The sequence below is a fragment of the Oncorhynchus gorbuscha genome, linkage group LG24 (genome assembly GCF_021184085.1).
Source record: "Oncorhynchus gorbuscha isolate QuinsamMale2020 ecotype Even-year linkage group LG24, OgorEven_v1.0, whole genome shotgun sequence".
Classification (NCBI taxonomy): Eukaryota; Metazoa; Chordata; class Actinopteri; order Salmoniformes; family Salmonidae; genus Oncorhynchus; species Oncorhynchus gorbuscha.
The window spans coordinates 31,938,302-31,964,429 of record NC_060196.1 but is presented as its reverse complement, the minus strand read 5'-3'; the positions used below and the strand labels follow the sequence as shown (position 1 = coordinate 31,964,429).

The following is a 26,128-nucleotide window of genomic DNA, read 5'->3' as shown; positions in this document are numbered from 1 at the left end:
CAAGAGAGTCATTGTCGGAGCTGCCCCTTGTTGAGGTTTTCCATGAGAATACACAAGTGTGTGTTTAGCATTGTTCTAGTTGGATCTCACCTCAACCCCCACTGTCTATGAACAGCAGTAGGTCCCAACGTTGCCGGCGGACAAAGGACTGTAGGAAACGCTGCAACTATGTGAGAACAGTCCACTATCAGGGTCAAGGAGGAGAATCACTGGGGTTCCACCATGAATGGAATTCTCCAGCAATGAGTCCTCGAATTTGACCCTTGACCTGTTAAGTTTCTGAAATGATCATTTCAGAATATAAATCAAAAGGTCTATGACATCTTACTACCTTGAAAGTTTTAGCACTTCTGAATATTTTCGGGTCACAAAGCATGTATAGCCACCCTAATAAGTGCTGGAATATTAACCAATCCAGATTATTGACAAGTACTCAATGAGAAGTGAACACTGTTTTAGTAGCTAGAATAACAGCTAAATTGTGGTAAACATTATGTGAATATTACAACTGCATTATTAAGCCTCTATTCAAAGTCAAAGTTGACAAGGCAGATAAACTCGTTGGTTGAAGCATTATTGCACCCTCTAGCGATTTGCAATTAAAAATGCATGTACCGGGATTACAAGGCATTGCAATGTCTGTGCATTGTGATTACACATATCCAGTTTTATCTGGTTTTAACTTCATCCTTGCGCCGTCTGCCATCTTGTGGACACTGATAGTACAGCACACTGTTTTTTGGGAAGATAACTTCCTCCTGTACAGTTACTAGAGTTGTGATTGGGCCAATTGTGAGCCGCCCTATGTGACTCCCAATCAAGGCCGGTTGTCATACAGCCTGGAATCGAACCAGGGTCTGTAGTGACACCTCTAGCACTGAGATGCAGTGCCTTAGACCGCTGCACCACTCCGGAGCCCGAGTGTAGTAATAATGACTTAAACAATTACATTTCTCATGACTGGGTGTGCAATATCTGTGGATCCATAAGTGACACTATCTGTCGCTTGTGGCGACAGAGCCACGTTGGATATCAAACTCCATTCTGGTAACTTGATGAACAAATCAGCTTAGTGAGTGAGTCTCAGGATATTCACTCCTCTCAGAGGTCAGTGTGGGTTGTCCCTCTGGTGGTCACCTTGAGGCATTGCATTCATCCTTTGTCATTCTATAAACATTATTATTTTATTTTTTACAATGGGTTAGCGGATACTTTATGATAACGTGACATACTAAATCAATAGAGCTTGAGACGAATGTGCTATTTTGGAATACATTATGTTTCCTGCAATTTTGCATCATAAGACCACACATTTGTCCAAGACAAATACACAAAATAGGCCTACACAGATTTATAGTAATACCATCAAACAGACATGTAATTTTGAGTGTCCATCCCTATTTGATCAATAATGAAAGATTAGAGTGCAAGCATAGCTTTTAAAACACCACATTCTTGATATGAAGCAAGACTGAGTGCAAAGGACTTTGGTCTATGAGAGCAAAGCAACATTGCACAGATGGTGTGGCTTACTGCCTGTCCTCTTTAAGCCCCCATGCTTGGGGTGGTTCATGGTCAGCCATTTTGTTACAATTTCAACTGGATATTCTGCCTTGCATATCAAATGGTAGAGCAAGTCTGTTGGCTGCCTTGGACACCACATTTAAAACATATTGGGGGGGTTATGAAACTCAAATCCTTGAATATAAAATGCCTTAGAATACGTTTTACATTCTAGACCGTAAACCTCAAGTTCCTGACCGATACATAAAACGTGAGGGAATTAAAGGATGGTGGGTGACAGGGGCTGTTGCTCTTGAATAAAGGCACCAAAGAGAACAAAGAGTGGGTGGAGTTCTGGTTTAAGGCTGTGGGTCAGATATTTCAGGTTCTGAGCTTACGTTTCTTTACTTCTACTTTACGCAAACATGTTTTTTTGTGGTTTCCTTCCCCTCACATTTCCCACTGTTAATGGTGAATTATAATATAAGTTTTACCGGTAAAACGTCCATGCAGCATCTGCATTCCAACCATTCGATCTAAATCAGTTTCACGGAGATATGCATTTAGATATTCTTGAGTTGTACATTGTTGTTTCGAATTAGCCTTCAGTGTTGTTTTTAATGATGTACGGTGAACGAATTTTAGAGCAGAGGGTGGTAAACTGTAAATTAGTTTACCTGTGTATTTTGCCGAGTGACGCGCGCTGTTTAATTTTGGCCGCACGAGGGGGAAAAGAGGTAGCGTTTTTGTCTTAGAGTAAAGTAATAGTACGCTATTATATTCAGTTCTGTTATATAAATAGTATTCTACATAACAGAATCAAATATGTGGTTATGTTATGTAGAATACTATTATGATTCGATCTTGCAGACAGTGGGTTCGTTTGAATGGTAAAGCAAAAGCAAACGACTAAGTAGACGAAAGTCCAGGAGTGCATCTGTGACAACCGAAAGTCGAACACTGATGTGGTTTTCCAACAGCAAGGCTCAGTGCAACATGGCATTGCTGCCATTGTTTATCAGTTTTTCTTCGTAGTGTTTTAAGATATATATAAATACATTTGCGTACGTTGTACTTCCAATTGGTGAGAGACTCAAATATCACATTCACATATTCACTGTGTACATGAATCATGCGAAGTTAGTTCCTGTTTCAGTTATGTCTTTGGTCACATTTGCGTGAGCAAACAAAAACATCATAATGATTGGTTGACAATAGAGCCCCACAGTGGGGGTGTCATAATACCCACAAAACCTAGCGGTCAAACACGGAAAGGATTCCAATCGTTTTTACACCATTCATTTTTCCCATACGGAATTTAATGGTTGTGTTCCGTGTAGGCTTACCCTGGCATCACTTCGCTCAGATCCGAAAATGCTAATGAGCGTCAAAGTAGACATAATGCAAGACTATGAATTATGTAGTCATCTCTAGCTGACACCTTTGATAACAGGTATTGTCAGTTTAAAACTTGCACAAGACAGTTCACAGAAATGGTCAATATTTTCAAATGTAGCCAATTTATGAATGACTAACATTAGATAGTTAATCCAGAGATTCTTACCTTTGCCTCTATTCGACAGTCTCATCCAGATCATCATGGCATTTGTAGTTCTTTATGATAGCCACATTAGCAGCTAATTAGCATTTCATTTTTAGGGGGTAAATACAGGCAAATATCTTGATAAAAGTCACCTTGTCCTAAAGAGGTGTTCATGGTTATCAAAATGTCACACCAGAGTAAGCCTACACAAAACACAGCCCTTATTGTAAGTATTTCTAAAATCCCCTATGGGAAAATGAATGGTGAAAAAAACTATTGGAACAATTTCCTTGTCTGACCGCTAGGTTTAATGGGTATTATGACTGACACTATGGTACTCTATGCAGGTGATGGCTGCACAATAATATTGTACCACCTATCCCAATTGTCCTTGGTATACTTGTGTTCCCCAATGTACTTTTTGTATTGATTTGCAGTTAATAATAAAATATATATTTAAAGATGGATGCATGATAAAGTTGGTGAAGAGCAACTGCAGAGATTTGCAGTAGACTGCAGTCATAACTTAATGACCTTTGATCACATATTTCTTTGTAAAGTTCATGCAGTTGTCATGTAGTCGCAAGTCGGACAATTTTTATCCCCATAATGCAACACACTCTGGAAGGCGTGACCATTGGGTCACCAATTTGACATAAGTGATCTGCTCGAATGCGCCCATTGATTCAGCTTTGATCTAACTTTATTAAATTAACACCATTGCCAGAGCAGCCTGTTCTCTACGAGTAGAGCCAGAGAGGAAGAGATGAAGCGAGAGTTTTCACTCGTACCAAAATCTGTCCAAAATAAGACCAAAGCGTTTCTCTGTGATTATTCTGCCTTCCCGCAATGGGACAACGACTCTCATTGCTAGGGTGGAGACATGAGCATCTCATCATTACATATGTAGGCTACAGATCTCTGGTAGAGCAGAGGTTATGGGCATGTTTGTAGCCGACAGTAGAGGCGACCTCCGACTGACTGATCTACAAAGAACCTTGTATCATAAATAACTAATACTCATTATTATTTGTAGATTAATCAGTCACAATTTACCCATGATACATTACGGTTTTGATCTTCTCGAACACAGCCTGTACGTAAAGTAGAATTTAAACACATGCGCAGAACGTGAACCGCACATGTGCAGAAGCATTAGGATTTTTTGTCCGGAGGATAAAAGGTCAAAGAAAAGTCGGATCGGAAGCCACTCTAATCTTGGTTTCCGCCAGATGACACATTCACAAAGTCAAAATTGGCTACAAAAATTAGGCATTTGGTCTTAATTTAATGTTAGGTTTACAGTGAGCAGTGTGGTTCAAATTAGGGTTAAAACGATACATTTTAGAAATGGGCGTGGTTTATCCATAATAAGACTTTGTGGCTGTGTTAACTAGTGACGACCCCGACGGTTTAAATGAAGATATTGACGTTCGCATTGACCCATCTAAATCTACTGCGCGCGCAATCACAACCAATCACCTCCGGCGGTTTATGTTGCTCGGCATGATCTGTTTGATTGGTGTGTCGATCATCCGATTAAAATTAGGGAAGACAGGACTGGCCTATCAAGAACTCCACAGGGCGGGATTTGATAGAGGGGGCTGGGTGCGAAGTATCATGGAGGATCAGTAAGAGAACTGTGGCCATCCAAGAAAGCTGAGCTGTGGGTCCAAGAACTGGAGTTTCAGAAAATTTGATTGTCATTTTTTTTACGTTAACATAGTGTTTTATATTTTATTAATAATGGAGATGAAGAAGAGGATCAGTTTAGAATTGAGGAATAGGACACCAGCGGAGGTAAGTTATCTTAAAAATGAGGTGATAACTATGCAAGCCGATAACCCAGAGAAGATCGGACTTCTTGCGAGGCTCCGCTCTGCACATGGACAACAAGAGAGGATGCGAGTCCGATTACAAGTTTTTGTTTTGTTTTTGGGGATTCTGATTATTCGTCATACCACAATATATGTTGGTTGCTGTCCAAAAATGAACTGCAAATATCCACAAAGCAATTTTGGTCGCTTTGTGATTCTAATAACATTTTATAGATCTGCAACACTGTCTTTGCTATCATCCTCCTTGTCTTGTGCCCGGCCAGAGATCCATTGAACGTTCAAGGTGGCGGAGCGGACATAATTATGAAGAACATTATGCTATTGTTGTGAGAGTAATTCAATTGTGAAAAGCCAATAACATCGTAATAAGGCGCCGGTGACGTCGTGTTGACTCCTGTAGTACAGCAGGCTAATCCAAATACAGAGAATTCACGACTGCCGTGGAAATGTGAAATAACTTTTGAGACGCGATTTATTGGTTTGTCTTGAAAGTTCCCTGGTGTTATTCCATGTGGATGCCGATGCAAATAACTATTTAAGTCGAATGTAAAAACGTAAGCTTTCCATGCGTAACGAGCCTTTTGACCGGTTTTACCGGGTTAACCAAATGGCACAAACGAGCTGGTTGGTTTCTCTGAGCGGACATTTTACTAATCGAATGGGTTTAGCTAATAACCATTTCTTTTACCATAGTATTTTTTTAAAAGTCCACTGGATGTAAACATCAATACTTCGATGTTATATGAACAACGCCTGCAAGAATGTATACGCAATTTAAAACCAGCACGCACGCGAGTTGACTGTTCTCGGAGCGAGACGCGCAGGCACTGACTACGGTGGCGTCAGTGTAGCTGTTTTTTTTGTGTTTTTTTTTTGTACAGTGCAGGCTTTTGAGCCCTATTTCTGACGTGCGGGGAGTGGAAGTCATTTTGTTGCATCTATACACGAGCCCATTTTGACGGCTATAACCGGTTTATCTCAATTTAGACACACGCAAATGGATAAATTATGCGTATTATATAGTAGGCCTAAATCCAAATGTAGAAAGTCTACTTCCAAACTAATTTCCCATAGCCTATGCGGCTCACACAGCCGGCCATTTAAATAGCCTACTGTACTCGAAAAGCAAGTTGTCTTTCGCCTCCGTGTGATAGTGATTATGTAACAACAGGCTTTTCCTCTGTAGGAAACGACGACGTCTTTGTAAAAGGTGTGTGTGTGTGTGTATGTATGTATACATATATACACGCATTCAAGTGTAGCAGAGTTTGTGGTCCTGCTCTGCGTTTTACGAATTTAAGTAATATGGCAGATGGCGTGCGGGGCTCAGACCTCCGCCTCTATTTAGTAGATTAGGCTACAGTAAAACCCCCAACCCTCAGAGACAGCGCTTGTCTGAGGATGGACAAAACCCATTCATTCATGCCACTGACTCTTGCCTTCATTCGGCAAATCTATTTATCTTACAATGTCTATAGTTACAGAACTCTGCTGTGCATTCGGCAGTGAAGTCCATTGTGCAGATGCTTCTGTATAGGATGTAGGCTACATCTCAACTGATGTTCCTCTCTCGACGACAATATCGAGATGATGCGCACAGAACTGTTCGTTCAGTCGAGGGCTAAGACAGTGACAATGCCATCTCTGGTTTTGAGGAGCGTGTTATTTATATCTTAGTGGTAGGATTTATATACACATTGAATACACATTTTGTTGGTGATAAATACAATTGTTAAAACACTTTGCCATATATAACTTGGGTTAGGGCCAATTCATTTAAATTCCAGTCAATTCAGAAAGTAAACCAAATTCCAATTCCACATTTTCCTAATTGAAAAGCATTGAAGGGAATTGGAATTCCAGTGTACTTTCTGAATTGACCACAACCCTGTTTGGTACAAGTACAGTGCTATTTTGTGCAACACCCGAATAACCACCCGAGGAGTGCCTATAGACAAAAAAGGGTAGCATCATGCTTGGAATTATTCAACGTTTCTTGAATACAACTCACATATCACATGTAGGCTATACAAGTGCAAGTCAACTGGAGTCAATTTCCCTGATGCCAATATTAAATGTAACACTTCAACTTACTTAGCCATTCCTCATACCCATCACTCTCCAAGGCCCCTGTGCTGCCAAGTATAGAACAAATGACTGACTACCACAACTGAAACTACATACTGATTGCACATCATCTCAACGCCTTGTAGCAGCGGAGTTTTGTACCGTAAGAGGGTGCTGAAACAAACATGGTTCTGAGAATGCATTTGAGACCCTGTCTACCACGCTTAAAACTTTTAAGAAATATAAGAAAGGCTTTAGAGGTTTGTTTGTAATTTTTCATTTGTATCATTACTTATTTTGAATAAGAATATACATCATAATGATAGTGCTGGAAATGTAGGCCGTCATTGTAAATAAGAATCTGTTCTTAACTGACTTGCCTAGTTAAATAAAGGTTAAATAAATAAAAAATAATAAAATAAAAATTGAGGGCGGTAAACTTGTGAACCTCGGCCCTGAAGGCGGTCAAGCTACAAACTGAATCAAAAGCCAAGATGATTTGTAGTCGTAACATGTTATTATCAATAATAATTTATTAGTCACTGTATTGTATTATTTGGTACTGAAGTCAATGAGACGGGTGTTATTTTGATTTTTGCCACAATAGTTCCCCACTCACTAAGAACTGAGGTAGCTAGTCGCAAGCGGAACACACCATAGCAAAGATGATAGATATATCGACGAGAGGTTTCTCCGCCCTAACATTGGGAGTCGTTGTCCTCCAAACTCCATGCTTGGTGGGCGAAACAATAAAAAAACGCCACCTGCTGGAGGGAGAGATTTTCCGCCGAGTTGGGCCTCTCTCTTCCTCATCTCTGACCAAAGCCACATTTTCATTTGGCCAGCATTGGTGATAACAACTAGGGCTGTGATGATACCAGTATGACAAAATTTAAAACATGAAGCAGACTTACTCTTTTGCTCCGAATTGTGGGAAATAGGATTGTAGGAAATATTGTAGGAATTGTAGGAAATAAGCTTTAAACCTGCAAAATTCTCCCCACCAAATTGTATTGGTTGCATACACGTGTTTAGCAAATGTTATTGCGGGTGTTGCGAAATGCTTGTGATAAAGTTATTCCCGGATGTTATTCCCTGCTGTATGTAATAACACAAAACACATTCTGGCCTAATAATGTAAGAAATAACACAAAAAAACAAAACACTATAAAGTTGCCTAGGGCTATAAGCACGGCTGCCCTCTCTATCGGCACAATTTTCATACAGTGCGTGTGCCCTTAGAAACAGACGTGGCACGCACGCGGGGAGTGTGTGTGTGTGTGGGGGGGGGGGGGGGGGGAGGGGGTTGTTCCCCAATGCTGGACAGGGGCCCCCACAGGGCCAATAACAGAGCAACTGTAAAGTAAGAACTACTCAATCTGATTCTACGTAGAACTGGACAACTGGTCACCTAGTTTTTGTTTCAGTTAAGAGCAGAGGGCTTCCATGAGAGGGTGTTGCTGTGTGCAATTTATCTCGTTGAATTCCAGATTTGACAGTCGCGAAAGGTGCCCATCAGGTGGTGTAGGAAATAGGCTATTAATAACAAAGGTGACCACACTCCCACTCCTCTACAGTAAAAGTGTCCCACCTAGTTGCATTGTTCCTCTCCCTCAGAACAAGAAGTAGGCGTAAGTAAAAGTGAGGCGAGAGTCTGCATTTTTGGAAGATGATTAACTATAATGCTGGAGGACTTGGTCCTTCCGCAAGAGATTCTCTTCCTAGTATCTTCTTGTTAGTACAGTCTGGGATGACATATCTGAGATGGTGTAAAAGGGCAAGATATACTTGTCCTATCTCGACTGCAATAACACGTTTCTTGTTATCGGTCTCTTAAAACCTCTCTGGAATATGTGGGACGCTACCATTTTAAAGATAAACATCTTGTAAATCCAGCCACAGTGGCCGTTTTCAAATTGTCTTTACGTCGAAAGCACACCAAACGATTATGTTAGGTCAGCACCTAGTCACAAAATACCATACAGCCAGTTTCCAGCCAAGGAGAGAGCTCACAAAAGTCAGAAATAGCGATTAAATTACTCACTAACCTTTGATGATCTTCATCAGATGGCACTCACAGGACTTCATGTTACACAATAAATGTGTGTTTTGTTTGATAAAGTTAATCTTTATGTCCAAAAACCTGATTTGAAATTGATGTGTTATGTTCAGAAATGCATTGTCTCAAACAAACATCAGGTGAAAGTGCAGAGAGCCACATCAAATTACAGAAATACTCATAATAAACATTGATAAAAGATACAAGTGGTATGCATGGAATTATAGATAAACTTCTCCTTAATGCAACCGCTGTGTCAGATTTCAAAAAGGCTTTAGCACACCTTGCGATTATGTTAGGTCAGCACCTAGCCACAGAAAAACATATAGCCATTTTCCAAAGAAGGAGAGTTGTCACAAAAGTCAGAAATAGCATTATAAATATTCACTTACCTTTGATGATATTCATCGGAATGCACTCCCAGGAATCCCAGTTCCACAATAAATGTTTGTTTTGTTCGATAAAGTCCATAATTTATGTCCAAATACCTCCTTTTTGTTTGCGCATTTAGTTCACAAATCCAAACTCACGAGGCGCGGGCAAGTCCAGGCGAAAGTTCAGACGAAAAGTCCAAAAAGTTATATTACAGTTCGTAGAAACATGTCAAACGATGTATAGAATCAATCTTTAGGATGTTTTTATCATAAATCTTCAATAATGTTTCAACCGGACAATTCCTTTGTCTTTAGAAATGAAAAGGAACGCAGCTACCTCTCACGGCTGCGTGCATGATTTAGCTCATGGCATTCTGCCAGACACCAGACTCAAACAGCTGTCCTTCCCTCCCCCTTCACAGGAGAAGCCTGAAACAAGGTTCTAAAGACTGTTGACATCTAGCGGAAGCCTTAGGAAGTGCAATATGACCCCATAGACACTGTATATTTGATAGGCAATGACTTGAAAAACTACAAACCTCAGATTTCCCACTTCCTGGTTGTGTTTTTTCTCAGGGTTTTGCCTACCATATGAGTTCTGTTATACTCACAGACATCATTCAAACAGTTTTATAAACTTCAGAGTGTTTTCTATCCAAATCTACTAATTATATGCTTATTCTACCTTTTGGGCCTGAGTAGCAGGTAGTTTACTCTGGGCACCATATTATCCAAGCTACTCAATACTGCCCCCCAGTCCCAAAGAAGTTAAAGATGTAGTCCAGGATCTTTAAGCACAACACATTCGTAACATCTTGTACAAATTGGATTCATATCATATCGTACCAATTGTACACACTTTTTTTTAAATTGCAGGATGTAACGTATCATACGAAATGGACGACATAGTACACAATTGGATGAAATAGTACACAAAAAAACTGGGACTCAATTTATGAATACACATTTTGGAATTATCCTGTTAAACTTGTTAAAACTAAATATTAATACTTTTTACTGAAGAGACTGTGGCACCTGATGTTTCATGCCTGTCAATGTCACGGTGATCACAACTTCTGGCGACAATGAAAAGTAGCTAGCTAGCTAAACAGGTATGAGATACAAGCTGTCCGTCAGTCTCGTAGCACTTCTGGCTGTCATTTATCCATGCCTACAGCATTCATGCAATTACATTCCAGGACTCTTGAGTCTCCCTGACAATTAATTGAAAAAAGGTTTTTTGTCATTTATCCAGAGCGACTTACAGGAGAAATTAGGGTTAAGGACCTTGCTCATGGGCACATGGATTCAAACCAGCAACTGTGTAGATTAAGACACCGCAGAGTGTCCACAGACACGTACCTCAATCCAGGGATGAGAAATGCGTTGTACTCCGAAATGTCCCATTATCCCAACCATCACACCGAGAAGATTGAACATAGTAAAACCAAAATATCCCACACATGCTGATATAAACATAGTAGCTTGTACAGGTATTAAAAACCATTGTTCAATTTCTTAACAATGTGTCAACCACGACAATCATTGTCACAATTGTTTTTAGCTAACTAGCTAGCATGACTACTATCTAGCTGACATCTTGGCTAGTAGTTGGCTTCTAGACTCACTGTCTCCTATTTTCTGTCCAAACAACTTAATTAAATATAAAAATATTCCCACCTGTCATGATAAGTAAACATGTTTACCCAATGGGTAAAAACTAGGAAATTAGGATTACTTTTTTTTGCTCCCCAGCTAGCTAGACACCTTGTTAGCGAGCTAGTGCGTTTGCTAACTGTAGCTTAGCTAACCTGTCATTAACAAATTTTGAGCTGCTAGACGATAACTAGGGCTTGCTATGGGTTAGCACCAATTATGTCTATAAACCTTAATTGTTAATGTTATGTATTGGCCATTGCGAGGCTTTGATGTCACCGGTCGGCCATATTGGCACTCCCCAGTAGGAACAGTCCTCAATAGGAATGAATGTAATTCTACAGTATTTCAATTAAATGTTTCAAGGACACCATTACATGTGTTTTTGTTTTAGTGATGACTGTAGCATATTGCGTCGAGCCATCCCGGATCCGGGATCGTGAATACAGCCTCAAGCTCATTACCATAACTCAACGTTAACTATTCATGAAAATCGCAAATGAAATGAATTTATTTGCTCTCAAGCTTAGCCTTTTGTTAACAACACTGTCATCTCAGATTTTCAAAATATGCGTTTGAACCGTAGCTAAACAAGCATTTGTGTAACAGTATTGATAGCCTAGCATAAGATTATGCCTCTCTTTCACCATGCAACATTTTCCACAAAAAACAGAAAAGCATTCAAATAAAATCATTTACCTTTGAAGAACTTCGGATGTTTTCAATGAGGAGACTCTCAGATAGCAAATGTTCAGTTTTTACAAAAATATATTATTTGTGTCGACTAATCGCGCCGTTTTGTTCATCACGTTTGGGTAAGGAAAAAATATATATATATTAAGTCATTAAAACGTCAACTTTTTTCCAAATTAACTCCATAATATCGACAGAAACATGGCAAACCGATGTTTAGAATCAATCCTCCAAGGTGTTTTTCACATATCTATCGACGATAAAATCCATCGTGGCAGTTGACTTTCTCTTCTGAAGAAATGGAACGCGCATGGACCTACAGATTACGCAATAATTTCGACACAGGACACCGGGCGGGACACCAGGTAAATGTCTCTCTTATGGTCAATCTTCCAATGATATGCCTACAAAACATCACAATGCTGCAGACACCTCGGGGAAACGACAGAAAGCGCAGGCTCATTCCTGGCGCATTCACAGCCATATAAGGAGACATTGGAACACAACACCTTCAGAATCTGGGGCATTTCCTGTATGAAACTTCATCTTGGTTTCGCCTGTAGCATTAGTTCTGGGGCACTCACAGATAATATCTTTGCAGTTTTGGAAACTTCAGAGTTTAATGTCTTTTCAAGGCTGTCAATTCCATGCATAGTCGAGCATCTTTTCGTGACAAAATATTGCGCTTAAAACGGGCACGTCTTTTTATCCAATAATGACATAGCGCCCCCATAGGTTGAAGAGGTTTTAACACAAAAAAAACCCATAAGAAATAAAAGATTCAGATCCATACCCACAACACGCTTATTTCTCTTTGTTAGCTAGCATTTCCTCTTTGCCTAGATAATCCATCCAACAGACAGGTGTGGCATATCAAGAATCTGATTAAACAGTATGATCATTACACATGTGCACCTTGTGCTGGGGACAATAAAAGGCCACTTTAAAATCTGTTGTTTTGTCAAGTTTTGAGGTTACGTGCAATTGTCATGCTGACTTCAGGAATCAACACAAATCAACAGCCTGATCAACTCTATGCAAAGCATATGTGTTATGCAGGTGAATGAGGACCCAAAAGCGACTTGGCGAAAACAGAGTCTTTAATCCAGTTTAAGGAAATAGCAATACTCCTAGACAAATCGGAGCGGTAAATAAAGCATAAAAGACAATTCCACTCGTAATCACGAGAACTGACTGGAGACTCGATAATAAACTGCAGGTTGCCTCGGGAAGGCACTTGACCGTAGCAGACTCAGACACCTGCTCACCACGCAGCATCTGAGGGAAACACGACACGACAGGGCGATACAAAGACACAGCACGGTGAACAATATACAAGGATCCGACAGGACAGAAACGGAAAACAAGGGGAGAAATAGGGACTCTAATCAGGGGAAAAGATAGGGAACAGGTGTGGGAAGACTAAATGATTGATTAGGGGAATAGGACCAGCTGGGAGCAGGAACGGAACGATAGAGAGAAGAGAGGGAGAGAGAAAAAGGGGAACGAACCTAAAAAGACCAGCAGGGGGAAAACGAACAGAAGGAAAAGCAAAATGACAAGACAATATAAGACAAAACATGACAGTACCCCCCCACTCACCGAGCGCCTCCTGGCGCACTCGAGGAGGAATCCTGGCGGCAACGGAGGAAATCATCAATCAGTGAACGGTCCAGCACGTCCCGAGACGGAACCCAACTCCTCTCCTCAGGACCGTAACCCTCCCAATCCACTAAGTATTGGTGACCCCGTCCCCGAGAACGCATGTCCATGATCCTACGTACCTTGTAAATAGGTGCGCTCTCGACAAGGACGGGAGGGGGAGGGAAGACGAACGGGGTGCGAAGAAAGGGCTTGACACAGGAGACATGGAAGACAGGATGGACGCGACGAAGATGTCGCGGAAGAAGCAGTCGCACAGCGACAGGATTGACGACCTGGGAGACACGGAACGGACCAATGAACCGCGGAGTCAACTTACGAGAGGCTGTCGTAAGAGGAAGGTTGCGAGTGGAAAGCCACACTCTCTGGCCGCAACAATACCTAGGACTCTTAATCCTACGTTTATTGGCGGCTCTCACAGTCTGTGCCCTGTAACGGCAAAGTGCAGACCTCACCCTCCTCCAGGTGCGCTCACAACGTTGGACAAACGCTTGAGCGGAGGGAACGCTGGACTCGGCAAGCTGGGATGAGAACAGAGGAGGCTGGTAACCCAGACTACTCTGAAACGGAGATAACCCGGTAGCAGACGAAGGAAGCGAGTTGTGAGCGTATTCTGCCCAGGGGAGCTGTTCTGCCCAAGACGCAGGGTTTCTGAAAGAAAGGCTGCGTAGTATGCGACCAATCGTCTGATTGGCCCTCTCTGCTTGACCGTTAGACTGGGGATGAAACCCGGAAGAGAGACTGACGGACGCACCAATCAAACGACAGAACTCCCTCCAAAACTGTGACGTGAATTGCGGACCTCTGTCTGAAACGGCGTCTAACGGGAGGCCATGAATTCTGAACACATTCTCGATGATGATTTGTGCCGTCTCCTTAGCGGAAGGAAGTTTAGCGAGAGGAATGAAATGTGCCGCCTTAGAGAACCTATCGACAACCGTAAGAATCACAGTCTTCCCCGCAGACAAAGGCAGACCGGTAATGAAGTCTAGGGCGATGTGAGACCATGGTCGAGAAGGATTGGGGAGCGGTCTGAGACGACCGGCAGGAGGAGAGTTACCTGACTTAGTCTGCGCGCAGTCCGAACAAGCAGCCACGAAACGGCGCGTGTCACGCTCCTGAGTCGGCCACCAAAAGCGCTGGCGAATAGAAGCAAGAGTGCCTCGAACACCGGGATGACCAGCTAACTTGGCAGAGTGAGCCCACTGAAGAACAGCCAGACGAGTGGAAACAGGAACGAAAAGAAGGTTACTAGGACAAGCGCGGCGACGCAGTGTGCGTGAGTGCTTGCTTAACCTGTCTTTCAATTCCCCAGACTGTCAACCCGACAACACGCCCATAAGGAAGAATCCCCTCGGGATCAGTAGAAGCCACAGAAGAATTAAAAAGACGGGATAAGGCATCAGGCTTGGTGTTCTTGCTACCCGGACGGTAAGAAATCACAAACTCGAAACGAGCGAAAAATAACGCCCAACGAGCTTGACGAGCATTAAGTCGTTTGGCAGAACGGATGTACTCAAGGTTCTTATGGTCTGTCCAAACGACAAAAGGAACGGTTGCCCCCTCCAACCACTGTCGCCATTCGCCTAGGGCTAAGCGGATGGCGAGCAGTTCGCGGTTACCCACATCATAGTTGCGTTCAGATGGCGACAGGCGATGAGAAAAATAAGCGCAAGGATGAACCTTATCGTCAGACTGGAAGCGCTGGGATAGAATGGCTCCCACGCCTACCTCTGAAGCGTCAACCTCGACAATGAATTGTCTAGTGACGTCAGGAGTAACAAGGATAGGAGCGGACGTAAAACGTTCTTTTAGAATATCAAAAGCTCCCTGGGCGGAACCAGACCACTTAAAACACGTCTTGACAGAAGTAAGAGCTGGCGCATTGGCGAGACCAAACGGCAGAACCCGGTACTCAAAATGCCCTAACGGAGTGTTAAACGCCGTTTTCCACTCGTCCCCCTCTCTGATGCGCACGAGATGGTAAGCGTTACGAAGGTCCAACTTAGTAAAGCACCTGGCTCCCTGCAGAATCTCGAAGGCTGATGACATAAGGGGAAGCGGATAACGATTCTTAACCGTTATGTCATTCAGCCCTCGATAATCCACGCAGGGGCGCAGAGTACCGTCCTTTTTCTTAACAAAAAAAAACCCCGCCCCGGCCGGAGAGGAAGAAGGCACTATGGTACCAGCGTCAAGAGACACAGACAAATAATCCTCGAGAGCCTTACGTTCGGGAGCCGACAGAGAGTATAGTCTACCCCGAGGAGGAGTGGTCCCCGGAAGGAGATCAATACTACAATCATACGACCGGTGAGGAGGAAGGGAGTTGGCTCGGGACCGACTGAAGACCGTGCGCAGATCATGATATTCCTCCGGCACTCCTGTCAAATCGCCAGGTTCCTCCTGAGAAGTGGGGACAGAAGAAATGGGAGGGATGGCAGACATTAAACACTTCACATGACAAGAAACGTTCCAGGATAGGATAGAATTACTAGACCAATTAATAGAAGGATTATGACATACTAGCCAGGGATGACCCAAAACAACAGGTGTAAAAGGTGAACGAAAAATCAAAAAAGAAATAGTCTCACTGTGGTTACCAGATACTGTGAGGGTTAAAGGTAGTGTCTCAAATCTGATACTGGGAAGATGACTACCATCTAAGGCGAACATGGGCGTAGGCTTGTCTAACTGTCTGAAAGGAATGTCATGTTTCCGAGCCCATGCTTCGTCCATGAAACAACCCTCAGCCCCAGAGTCTATCAAGGCACTGCATGTAGCACCCGAACCGGTCCAGCGTAGATGGACCGACATAGTAGTACAGGATCTAGATGGAGAGACCTGAGTAGTAGCGCTCACCAGTAGCCCTCCGCTTACTGATGAGCTCTGGCTTTTACTGGACATGAATTGACAAATGTCCATCAAATCCGCAATAGAGGCACAGGCGGTTGGTGATCCTCCGTTCCCTCTCCTTAGTCGAGATGCGAATACCTCCCAGCTGCATGGGCTCAGTCTCTGAGCCAGAGGAGGGAGATGGTTGCGATGCGGAGCAGGGAAACACCGTTGACGCGAGCTCTCTTCCACGAGCTTGGTGACGAAGATCTACCCGTCGTTCTATGCGGATGGCGAGAGCAATCAAAGAGTCCACACTGGAAGGAACCTCCCGGGAGAGAATCTCATCTTTGACCACTGCGTGGAGTCCCTCCAGAAAACGAGCGAGCAGCGCCGGCTCGTTCCAGTCACTAGAGGCAGCAAGAGTGCGAAACTCTATAGAGTAATCCGTTATGGATCGATCACCTTGGCATAGGGAAGCCAGGGCCCTAGAAGCCTCCCTACCAAAAACTGAACGGTCAAAAACCCGAATCATCTCCTCTTTAAAGTTCTGGTAATTGTTTGAACAATCAGCCCTTGCCTCCCAGATAGCTGTGCCCCACTCTCGAGCCCGGCCAGTAAGGAGTGAAATGACGTAAGCAACCCGAGCTCTCTCTCTAGAGTATGTGTTGGGTTGGAGAGAGAACACAATATCACACTGGGTGAGAAAGGAGCGGCACTCCTTGGGCTGCCCGGAGTAGCAAGGTGGGTTATTAACCCTAGGTTCCGGAGGCTCGGCAGACCAGGAAGTAACAGGTGGCACGAGACGAAGACTCTGGAACTGTCCAGAGAGGTCGGAAACCTGAGCGGCCAGGTTCTCCATGGCATGACGAGCAGCAGACAATTCCTGCTCGTGTCTGCCGAGCATGGCTCCTTGGATCTCGACGGCAGTGTTACGAGCGTCTGTAGTCGCTGGGTCCATTCTTTGGTCGGATCCTTCTGTTATGCAGGTGAATGAGGACCCAAAAGCGACTTGGCGAAAACAGAGTCTTTAATCCAGTTTAAGGAAATAGCAATACTCCTAGACAAATCGGAGCGGTAAATAAAGCATAAAAGACAATTCCACTCGTAATCACGAGAACTGACTGGAGACTCGATAATAAACTGCAGGTTGCCTCGGGAAGGCACTTGACCGTAGCAGACTCAGACACCTGCTCACCACGCAGCATCTGAGGGAAACACGACACGACAGGGCGATACAAAGACACAGCACGGTGAACAATATACAAGGATCCGACAGGACAGAAACGGAAAACAAGGGGAGAAATAGGGACTCTAATCAGGGGAAAAGATAGGGAACAGGTGTGGGAAGACTAAATGATTGATTAGGGGAATAGGAACAGCTGGGAGCAGGAACGGAACGATAGAGAGAAGAGAGAGAGAGAGGGAGAGAGAAAAAGGGGAACGAACCTAAAAAGACCAGCAGGGGGAAAACGAACAGAAGGAAAAGCAAAATGACAAGACAATATAAGACAAAACATGACAATATGTGTCTCACTGCATGAGGCAAATGGTGGTCACACCAGATACTGACTGGTTTTCTGATCAAAGCCCCTATCTTTTTTTTAAAGGTATCTGTGACCAACAGATGCAAATTTGTATTCCCAGAGCATAATGAATTTATTTCAATTGACTTTCCTTATATCAACTGTAACTCAGTGTATATCTTTTCATAATTGTTTTATGTTTAGCTCACATAATATAATTCAAAAGTATGCATTAAGTTGTCTAATAGACTAAATGTTTTAAAAAATGCATTTAGACATTAATAAATGCATATCTATAGCTTCCAAATTCTTTTGTGAGTGTCAAGATGGCTGTGTTGGCTTCAATACAGCGTCCACCGTCAGTCACCCAGGGTTTATGCACATTTTAATTTTGTTACCTCTTTTGAAGCCTTGTAGCTAGTTAGCTACTCCAGCCACGTCGTTTTTCAGACAGGTCCTCCGTCTTGTGTCCACACTACAAAGCATTCAAGCAGAAAATAATTGAAAATGCTTGTGCTCTCACAGGAAACAGCGGACCTTAGGTCAAGGGTCAGCTTTTCCAATCAACATGTAATAAGATTATAAAATGACATGGTGAATTAACCCAAACAAACAAAGAAGAAGAAAAAATGTATGCATTTAATTTGGTTTCATTCATTAACATGTGCAGGATGAAATCTCATTGTCAAGTGTCCAGTTGATCTTGATTACTGTTCCTACAGGTGGAAGAACTGGTGGTGGATAATTGCCGCACCAGTGATGGTGAAGTAGAGGGCCTGACGGATGATTTCAAGGAGCTGGAATTCCTCAGCATGGTCAACGTTGGACTCATCTCCCTGGCCAAACTACCCTCTCTGCCCAAGCTGCGCAAGGTGATTAGGGAAGCTGGATCCTTTTGAGCAATCGATTATCTCAATCAAAATCATTTAGTTTGCAGAATTATAAGAAACTCTGGCTTTACTCCCAATGACCAGTATTTTGATGTGGAGCATTACATTTTTTCAAACGATTCATCGGGAAATTGTGTGTTCTTTCCTCACAGTTGGAGCTGAGTGACAACAACATCTCAGGTCATTTGGAGACCCTTTCAGAGAAGTGCCCCAACCTGACGTATCTAAACCTGAGTGGCAACAAGATCAAGGGGCTGAACAACGTTGAGGCCCTGGTTAGTTGAGTCGTTAAGTCTATTCAGGGCCGGTCGTTAAGGCTTCTTTTGGAATTAAGTCAGGGTCTCAACTTACTGTTGAGGTAGAATAGACGAGGTGCAATTTAGAAATGTTGTTGTGGATCGGCAATTTTTATCATTCACACAATTAGCCATGTCAGCTAACCATTTTTAGATTGGTAAAATATTCTAGCCAGCTATCTAAACTCGTAGTAATTATGGGCGAATATCAACCGGCATGCACGGCACCTGCACAGTAGTGGTCTGCGGGTCAGCTGTTTGTTCACCCGCAATTGCTAATAACTCATCCGCAACCGCCCGACGATCTGTAATAAAGTGAACATCTATGACTTTTTTAACAGTGGATGCAGTTTTTTGTTGTTGCCTGATGTAGATATGTTTCTATTTATAATTTCCGACATTTTTGTCAGTCAACTTTTCTATAGTTAGATACAGTGCATTCAGACCCTTTGAGATTTTGTTACATTACAGCCTACTTATAAGATGGATTAAATAGTTTTTCCCTTCATCAATCTTTACTTAGTACTTTGTTGAAGCAACTTTGGCAGCAATTACAGCTTTAAGTCTTCCTGGGTATGATGCTAACAAGTTTGGCACACCTGTATTCGGGGAGTTTCTCCCATACTTCTATGCAGATCCTCTCAACCTCTGTCAGAGGCGGCAGGGTAGCGTAGTGGTTAGAGCGTTGGACTAGTAACCGGAAAGTTGCAAGTTCAAACCCCGAGCTGACAAGGTACAAATCTGTCGTTCTGCCCCTGAACAGGCAGTTAACCCACTGTTCCTAGGCTGTCATTAAAAATAAGAATTTGATCTTAACTGACTTGCCTGGTTAATAAAAGGTTGAATGGGGAGCATCTTTTCTCAGGTCTCTCCGGGGATGTTCGATCAGGTTCAAGTCCGAGCTCTGGCTATCGCCACTCAAGGATATTCAGAGACTTGTCGCGAAGCCAATCCTGCGTTGTCACTATGGTTCACCGCAGAGATGGTACCAGGTTTCCTCCAGATGTGACGTTTGGCATTCAATCTTGGTTTCATCAGACCAGAGAATCTTATTTCTCATGGTCTTAAAGTAATTTAGGTGCCTTTTGGCATACTCCAAGCGGGCTGCCTTCCGCCAGGCCACTCTACCATAAAGGTCTGATTGGTTGAGTGCTGCAGAGATGATTGTCCTTTTGGAAATTTCTCCCATCTCCACAGAGGGAATCTGGAGCTCTGTCAGAGTGACTATTGGGATCTTGGTCACCTCCCTGACCAAAGCCCTTCTCCCCCTATTAATCTGTTTGGCCGGGTGGCCAGCTCTGGGAAGAGTCTTGGTGGTTCCAAACTTCTTACATTTATGGAGGCCATTCCCAATCTGGCCATCATACTACCATCACCACCTAATCATCCCAGTTTCCAATTGGCTCATTCATCCCCCCTCGTTTCCCCTGTAACTATTTCCCAGGTCATTGCTGTAAATTGAGAATGTGTTTTCAGTCACCTGGTAAAATTAATTATACAATTATGAATTTCAGGTATTGTTTTCTCTTGATTCAGCCCGTCCGCCACCCGCACAATATTTAATGACCCTAAACCCGTCCGCCTCGAGGATATGAAGGCGTGGACTGCGGGTTATGAGTCAACCCACGCATTACTTGTGCCTCTGACATCCAGGCGGCCTCTACTGATTTTATTAGTCACTTTCACTCATATCATTAACGTGGCATAAGTCATGGCAAAATATGTGGAATTGCAGGAAATTCTTTAAAACTGCAAAAAATTCTCTCTGCCCCATGGCAACATTTGTAGAATTGCATTTGATGAAAAAAGTGCTTTAATATATATATATATATATATTTCTAAACTAATCATGCCATTCACAAGGAGATATGTGGCTATGCTTGCCAGCCGTGTGCATGGAGAGAATTTGTTAATAAGTATTGTCTGGTAAGCTCTAACCTCTGCTTCCTAAAACCACAGCAAAATCTGAAGAACCTGAAGAGCCTGGACCTGTTTAACTGTGAGATCACCACACTGGAGGAGTACCGTGAGAGCATCTTTGAGCTGCTGCCTCAGGTCACCTACCTGGACGGCTTCGACCAGGAGGACAACGAGGCCCCTGACTCAGAGGCAGACGACGACGGTGAGCATGGCTACCACAACACAACCACACGGTGGGGCTGGTGATGTTTCAGCCTAACTTTCTTGAACAAAATACTTCTTCATTCATAGACGAGGATGAGGGGGAGGATGGAGCCGGGCCCACAGGGGACGATGATGAAGATGAGGATGAGGAGGGGGAGGACGGAGGAGAGGTTGGGCTCTCTTACCTGATGAAGGAAAGGATCCAGGTGAGACGACTGAAATGTCTCATGTTTTATCCAAAACGTCATAATGTTTTGCATCCGGCGACTCGAGTCGACGCTTAATTTAAAGAATCTTAACCCCGGCCCCCCCCTCCTCCTCCACACACAGGACGAAGAAGATGATGACGACTACGCAGAGGAGGAGGAAGAAGGTGAGGACAAGAATTGTTGTGTTGACCTGTCACTAGTAATCAAACCCAAGGACTCTAGCCTGGAAGTGGCAGATATGTTTGTCTGTCACAGATCTCCTGTTGGAATCGATCATCAAAATCTCTATTGACATCGGCTCCATGCTGGCTGTTACTCAATTTGTGGCAATAACTGGCTCTTTGACTCGGGAGGGTTTGACTTCTATTGATCCGTTCCTCAGCCCTGTGCGACTATTCATTTGTCACTTATCTGTGTGTTCCGGAGCCAAGCTAGGTCTACCTTCGACACTTAAAACCAGGTTAGAGTCCTCCCTACACAGTAGGCAGATAAAACCTTTGGGCTTTAGAGGTATTGCAGGTTGCGTACATGTAATCCAGAGCTGGTTCAGGCCATTTAGTTTGTTACCTTTGTGAACGCGGCTAAAGTCCCCATGTGTATACAGTGCATTCGGAAAGTATTCAGATCACTTGACTTCTTCCACATTTTGTTACGTTGCAGCCTTATTCTAAAATAGATTACGTTGTTTTTGTACCTCATCAATCTACACATAATACCCCATAATGACAAGGCAAAAACAGGTTTAGTCATTTCTGCAAGTGAAAAAAAAACTGAAATATGACAGTATTCAGACCCTTTACTCAGTACTTTGTTTAAGCACCATTGGCAGCGATTACAGCCTCAAGTCTTCTTGGGTATGAAGCTACAAGCTTGGTACACCCGTATTTGGGGAGTTTCTCCCATTTTTCTCTGCAGATCCTCTCAAGCTCTGTCAGGTTGGATGGAGAGTGTCGCTGCACAGCTATTTTCAGGTCTCTCCAGAGATGTTTGGGTTGAAGTCCGGGCTCTGGCTGGGCCGCTCAAGGACATTCAGAGACTTGTCCCAAAGTCACTCCTGCGTTGTCTTGGTTGTGTGCTTCGGGTCATTGTCCTGTTTTTAAGGGGAACCTTCTCCCCAGTCTGAGGTTCTGAGCACTCTTGAGCTGGTTTTCATCAAGGATCTCTCTGTACTTTGCTCCGTTCATCTTTCCCTCGATCCTGACTAGTCTCCCAGTCCCTGCCACTGAAAAAAATCCCCACAGTATAATCTTGCCACCACCATGATTCACCGTAGGGATGGTGCCAGGTTTCCTCCAGACGTAATGCTTGGCATTCAGGCCAAAGAGTTTAATCTTGGTTTCATTAGACCAAAGAATCTTGTTTCTCATGGTCTGGCAGTCTTTTGGTGCCTTTTGGCAAACTCCAAGCGGGCTATCATGTGCCCTTCTCAGGAGTGACTTCCACCTGGCCACTCTGCCATAAAGGCCTGATTGGTGGAGTGCTGCAGAGATGGTTGTCCTTCTGGAAGGTTCTCCCATCTCCACAGAGGAACTCTGGAGCTCTGTCAGAGTGACCATTGAGTTCTTAGTCACCTCCTTGACCAAGGCCCTTCTCCCCCTATTGCTCAGTTTGGCCGGGAAGCCAGCTCTAGGAAGAGTCTTGTTGGTTCCAAACTTCCATTTAAGAATGATGGAGGCCACTGTGTTCTTGGAGACCTTCAATGCTGCAGAAATGTTTTGGTAGCCTTCCCCAGATCTGTGCCACTGCACAGTCCTGTCTCTTTGCTCTATGGACAATTCTTGATTTTTGCTCTGACATGCACTGTCAACTGTAGGACCTTATATAAACAGGTGTGTGCCTTTCCAAATCATGTCCAATCAATTGAATTTACCACAGGTGGACTCCAATCAAGTTGTAGAAACATCTCAAGGATGATCAATGGAATCAAACAGGATGAGCTGAGCTCAATTTTGAGTCTCATAGCAAAGGGTCTGAATACTTGTGTAAATGTTTAGTTATTCTTTTTCAATTTTCAAAAAGGTCTAAAAATCTGTTTTCACTTTGTCATTATGGGGTATTATGTGTAGATTCATGAGCATTTGTATGTATTTAATCCAACAAAGTGGAAAAAGTCAAGAGGTCTGAAAACTTTCCAAATGCACTGTACGTGAACTACTCCTTCAGGACTCTGAGTGGGAAGCTGTGCCTACTGTGAGATGACATCAGTAAGCAGCGCACTTGCATGTGTGTGCAAGGAGTATAAATCAACCCTTTCCTATATAACATGCCATGGGAAATACTTAGCTACAATATTATACGTAAGTAGTAGATCTGAGGCCTTGGGAATCATTTGAAAGTAGACTTTGATGTAAGAGAGCCGCATTAACATTAAACCAAAATGGACTCCTTAGCCTCTACATTGTTTCGCTAATGGTAATTCAGTCTACAAAGTGGCCTTTGTTACGTGACTGAAAGGATGTATACTAGTGGTACAGTGTTTTGTTTTTCCCCCTCTGGTGTTTTTGAGACTTGTCGGTGGGCGGAACATACGGTGGATCTTGTATCAACTCCCACATTGCTTGTGGATACAATATCATAAGGGTGCCGAATTAAGGGAAATGCCAATTGGATTTGATTGCTGTTTTACTTGGTCCTGATTAGAAGTGATTGTCGCCACCTTTTTTAAAGTCCGACAAAGTCTGACTTTTTGATTGGCTTGTGTCCTGTGCAGAGGAGAAGGCAGGAGTCAAAGGGGAGAAGAGGAAGAGGGATGCTGAGGACGAAGGGGAGGAGGAGGAGGATGATGACGACGACTAGGCTTGTCCTTCCCCTGCGAACCTCTGGATCCAGATCCAAGTAGAACAATAACCACAAAAAAGTGTGATCTTGCAGATTGTTTCTCTTTGTAAACCATAGATATCACTGTAGAGGCTGTTTCTTTTATATATAAATATATATATGAGATACTATACGAAAAGGAGATTTTATCGACAAATAATTTGTTCATCTTTCTAAGTTAAATTACCACCCCAAAAATCTCATCAATATGCAGGCAGTCTAAAATTAATGGATGTAGGGGGGTGGGAGGGGCTGGATTTATGTTATGGGCTAATTTAAGAAGGGCTGTCGCTACAATGACCAGCCATCCGCACAACAGAAGTGGCCCACACTGTCCCTCGTTGACATTCGTGTTCAACAAAACTCCAGTGACGTTCCAAGACCCATGACAGGCCAGGCAGCCCAGAGTCCAGCCCAGCCCAAAGAGATAGAGGACGCATCTTTGTATCCTTGCCCTTATAGCATCTGTGACTGCATGGGCAGCGCAGTCGCTCTGGATAAGAGCGTCTGCTAAATGACTTAAATGTAATGTAATGTAAATGCAGTCTCAATTTTAAAGTAGTCAATTTTCTTCACGATTGGCTGATCCCTCCTGACGATTCGCAACATGGTCACCGGGAGGGATCAGCCAATGAAGTTAGAAGTCCTACTCAGTTGACGACATTAAAAAGGTTGGAAGCCTTCAATGGCGCTGCCCATGCTAATACAGCCTTTTGGCCACTAGAGGCCTCTATCATTCTCTATGGCCCAGCCAAGTCTGATCTACCTCTCTGGGCCACGGTGAGAAGAGAATGCCCCCTACAGGACAACACTCTACACAGAACCACCCTCACTACTCAGGCGGGCATACCAGGCTAGAAAAAAAGGCACCAGGAAGTTTAGGAACCTCTACCGTCATCACTGTCTGCCACAAGCAGTCTCCTCTTTCTCCCCAGCCACCCCAATGCATTTGTACCAGATCGTTTCCAGCCATCAATGAAAGTCCTGTCTCCCGTAAGCATAGCAAAGACTGTGTTAAGATCCCTCACACAGTACATGACTTGTTTTAGGAATTTTTTTAATCGTGGGAGGTTGGGAGATCCAGAAAAGTAGTCTAGCAGTTTCAATACTAGCGTTAGCCCTGGGGAGTTGTATTTCCAACTGATGTGCAAACCGACCACGACATTTGTTAGGGCCATAGAGCTGTGGCTTTCCAGGACTGGTGCTGGTAATCTGTATTCTAAATCAAACCTAGCGGTTTGGCCTTAACCTTATCTGTCTTTAACGGATGCAAACCAATATATTTCCTTCTGGTTCAACAGGCCATATCTGTTAACAGCTTTAAATACTGTAACCTGACTATTAATGTTGTTGTCGCGGTGAGAGGGGCACGGCCATAATGTTTATATTGAAAAAGTTAAGGTCAAACCGCTTCGGTGTAGGAATGAACCGCATCCCGAAGTAAATTTTTATCTTTGTCTTGCTGTTTATGCAAGTTAGTTTATAATTGTACTGGTATTTTACACAGCAGGAACTTTAATCTATTATTTGTAAGGCAATATGTAAATAGTTTCAGTTCCAACAGTTTGATGTTTCATGTGTTTTTTTTGTGTGTTTTTTTAATGACTTTTTTTGTCATTTTGTTTTAATATAAAGCACAGGTCAAGAAGCCAAACTCTGACCTAACACACTCAATATAGATTATTTTCCATCCTTGGCTGTTGTGACACGTTGTGTTTTGTGTGGTGTAAACATCTTAAAATGAGGATTTTGAATAAAACAATATATAAACAGAAAAGAGAGTGCTTTAAAATAAATTGATAGGTTTTTGTCTTCAGAAAATGATTACCTAATTACATGAATGTCATTCACTGCTAGGCAGTAGTAGGGACATTATGTCACATGTAGCAACAATTTATGTACAAATTATGTACAATTTACCAACACATGGCCAAAGGAGGGAGAATTTCAGTATATTGCATTGGCTAGACCAAACATCTTTGGCCGTCACCAATTCATGTATGAGAAATGTTTCACAAACCATCCAAACTGTTTCT

At 43.1% G+C, this 26,128-nt stretch overlaps 1 protein-coding gene across 2 annotated transcripts; it reads left to right on the top strand.

The window, feature by feature from the left end:
* The first annotated feature begins 4,637 nt into the window (after nt 1-4,637).
* Nucleotides 4,638-25,869, top strand: LOC124013081 (acidic leucine-rich nuclear phosphoprotein 32 family member E-like). Of its 2 annotated transcripts, none has more exons than XM_046327233.1 (7): nt 4,638-4,846; nt 18,479-18,628; nt 18,799-18,921; nt 20,902-21,064; nt 21,211-21,272; nt 21,397-21,439; nt 23,986-25,869. In XM_046327233.1, exons 1-7 carry the CDS (start codon nt 4,793-4,795, stop codon nt 24,069-24,071), a joined length of 681 nt encoding a protein of 226 aa, XP_046183189.1. In that variant the 5' UTR covers nt 4,638-4,792; the 3' UTR covers nt 24,072-25,869. The 2 variants fall into 2 exon arrangements, with proteins under 2 accessions (XP_046183189.1, XP_046183188.1); XM_046327232.1 differs by having other exon boundaries at nt 4,639-4,846; nt 21,154-21,272.
* Nucleotides 25,870-26,128: the final 259 nt, after the last annotated feature.

Bases quoted from the DNA above. Each gene is read 5' to 3' on its own strand.
- LOC124013081 (XM_046327232.1), top strand. From the start codon at position 4,793: ATGGAGATGAAGAAGAGGATCAGTTTAGAATTGAGGAATAGGACACCA. The intron at 21,065-21,153 runs GTGAGCATGGCT...CTTCATTCATAG, and splicing joins CTCAGAGGCAGACGACGACG to ACGAGGATGAGGGGGAGGAT. The intron at 21,273-21,396 runs GTGAGACGACTG...CTCCACACACAG, and splicing joins TGATGAAGGAAAGGATCCAG to GACGAAGAAGATGATGACGA.